The 1,826-nt window shown below is 36.6% G+C and overlaps 1 protein-coding gene across 2 annotated transcripts in view; it reads left to right on the top strand.

Annotated features, from left to right (window-relative positions):
* Positions 1 to 1,826, top strand: part of SEPT10 (septin 10) — a 20,884-nt gene that overhangs the window by 7,412 nt on the left and 11,646 nt on the right. For both annotated transcript variants that reach the window (XM_017737175.1, XM_017737176.1), the window contains exons 5-6: positions 314 to 410; positions 963 to 1,125. In XM_017737175.1, coding sequence (XP_017592664.1) covers positions 314 to 410; positions 963 to 1,125 — 260 coding nt within the window. The remainder of the gene's footprint in view (positions 1 to 313; positions 411 to 962; positions 1,126 to 1,826) is intronic.

Below are 1,826 nucleotides of genomic sequence, written 5' to 3'. Positions count from 1 at the left end.
AAGATTGTTGCCCCCATGTCTTATTCTGCAAAGTGCTTTTCCAGACAGTCGGCCCTCAGCATATGCTGTGGTATGGGCTTATTCCTCCTGACATGCAGGACTTAGCACTGCTCTCATTCCCACTTCATGAGTTTCAGTTTTTTATCAATAGATACTGCCTAGCTACTGATCTCCTAAGAGTGGTTTCTGGTTTGAAACTTCCTGTTGGCTTTTCCTGAAATGGTGTTTTCCTCCCTAATTTTTTTCTGAAGTGTTTTTCTGTTTTAGCATAAAAATGCTGACAGATAAGACTTTATTGGTATGACTCTTACAGGGTCATTTGCCATTTGCTGTGGTAGGAAGTATGGAAAAGGTGAAAATTGGAAACAAAATGGTGAGAGCTCGTCAATACCCTTGGGGCATTGTAAAAGGTAAAGGAATTCTTAAAAGTATTTTTACAAGATTTTTGCTGTTGTTGAAGTATAAAATTCTCCAGTAATACAAGGGGCTGTTTCACTGATGCCAGGCTGACTGTATTTTGGATCAACAATTTAAGGAATTTAACAATTAATTTTTGAGGCGTGCACTAACCGGTAGTTTCATCCACACTGATGCATCCTTGGAATTAAGGTATGAGATGGTGTATGTAGTATTTGAGTAGGTTAGTATAGTGGCAGTGCCTCTAGCACTACCAAATTTCAAACATTTGTGATTGTCAGTAAAGAAGAGGGTTAAAAAAGAGAGAAATGTGGTGTTTGTTGTTCAGCTCAAACAGGAAATCAGGATGGGTTGAAATACGTTCACCAGTACTTACAGGTCTTCAGTATGTCAGTGTGTATATTAGAAATGATGAGGAAGTATAAGAGTTATAATAAACAACAAGATACCTTTTCCTAGAAGTATATTTAGCGAACAAAATAAGTGATGCTGTTTAAAATGTATTTTCTACTTCTGCATAATAATAAAATCTTTTTACTGATTAGTGGAAAATGAGAGCCACTGTGACACTGTAAAGCTTCGCAGGATGCTTTGCACCAATATGGAAGACTTAAGAGAGAAGACTTGTGCATATTATGAGTTGTACAGACGCTGCAGACTGGAAAAGTTGGGTTGCAGAGACATTGGCCCTGAGAACAAGCCAATCAGGTAAAGGACTTCGTGTGCAGCACTTGCTTTCAGCATCCATTCACTTCACATCAGCCCAATGCAGAGCAGGGTTCATACATAAAATAGGTTTTCTAGGAAGGAAAGAATATTTTTTTTTAATTGAGGTTGTAGCTGTTCATTCAGTTGTCTTCATGGAGAAGTATATGGGTTTAAATGAGCATTGTTTTTGAAAACATGAAAGCCAGTTGTATTTCTGAAATCTTTCTCTTCTGTAATAAACCTGAGGATTTTAATTTTCTTAGGAAGGAAGTGTGTCTGTTTTCTTTTGGTACATGCACTTTATGAATTTTTAAATTATTTTCATTATATATTGGTATTATGTTTTACTTTCTCTCTTAAGGATGTCTGATTCTGAATAATGGTTTGATTGGACTCCAGGTTCGGAAGGAACTGAAGCAAAAACTTTTACAAAATAAGTGGTTACGCTGTTGACTTCCCAAATTATCTGCCATAATAACAAATGTCTTAGCATTTTCAGGTCAAGAAATCTCTTGCTAGACTGTAGGGAGTTAAAAGAGGATTCTAAAGGAAAGTTAAGCAGAGGGTTATGGACACTCGGTTGTTTCATGTAGTAAAGCGGCTTTCTGCAGGAAGCATTTAAAATTTCTATATGCATTTTGTTTATAATCTTTTATTTCCAGTTCTCTCGTCTCCCTCTTCCAGCTTCCTTTTTTTGTTAA

The sequence above is a fragment of the Corvus brachyrhynchos genome, unplaced genomic scaffold, assembly GCF_000691975.1.
Source record: "Corvus brachyrhynchos isolate BGI_N302 unplaced genomic scaffold, ASM69197v1 scaffold83, whole genome shotgun sequence".
NCBI classification, from domain to species: domain Eukaryota; kingdom Metazoa; phylum Chordata; class Aves; order Passeriformes; family Corvidae; genus Corvus; species Corvus brachyrhynchos.
Note: the sequence above shows the minus strand (reverse complement) of the source record. Positions and strands in the feature narration are given on the sequence as shown.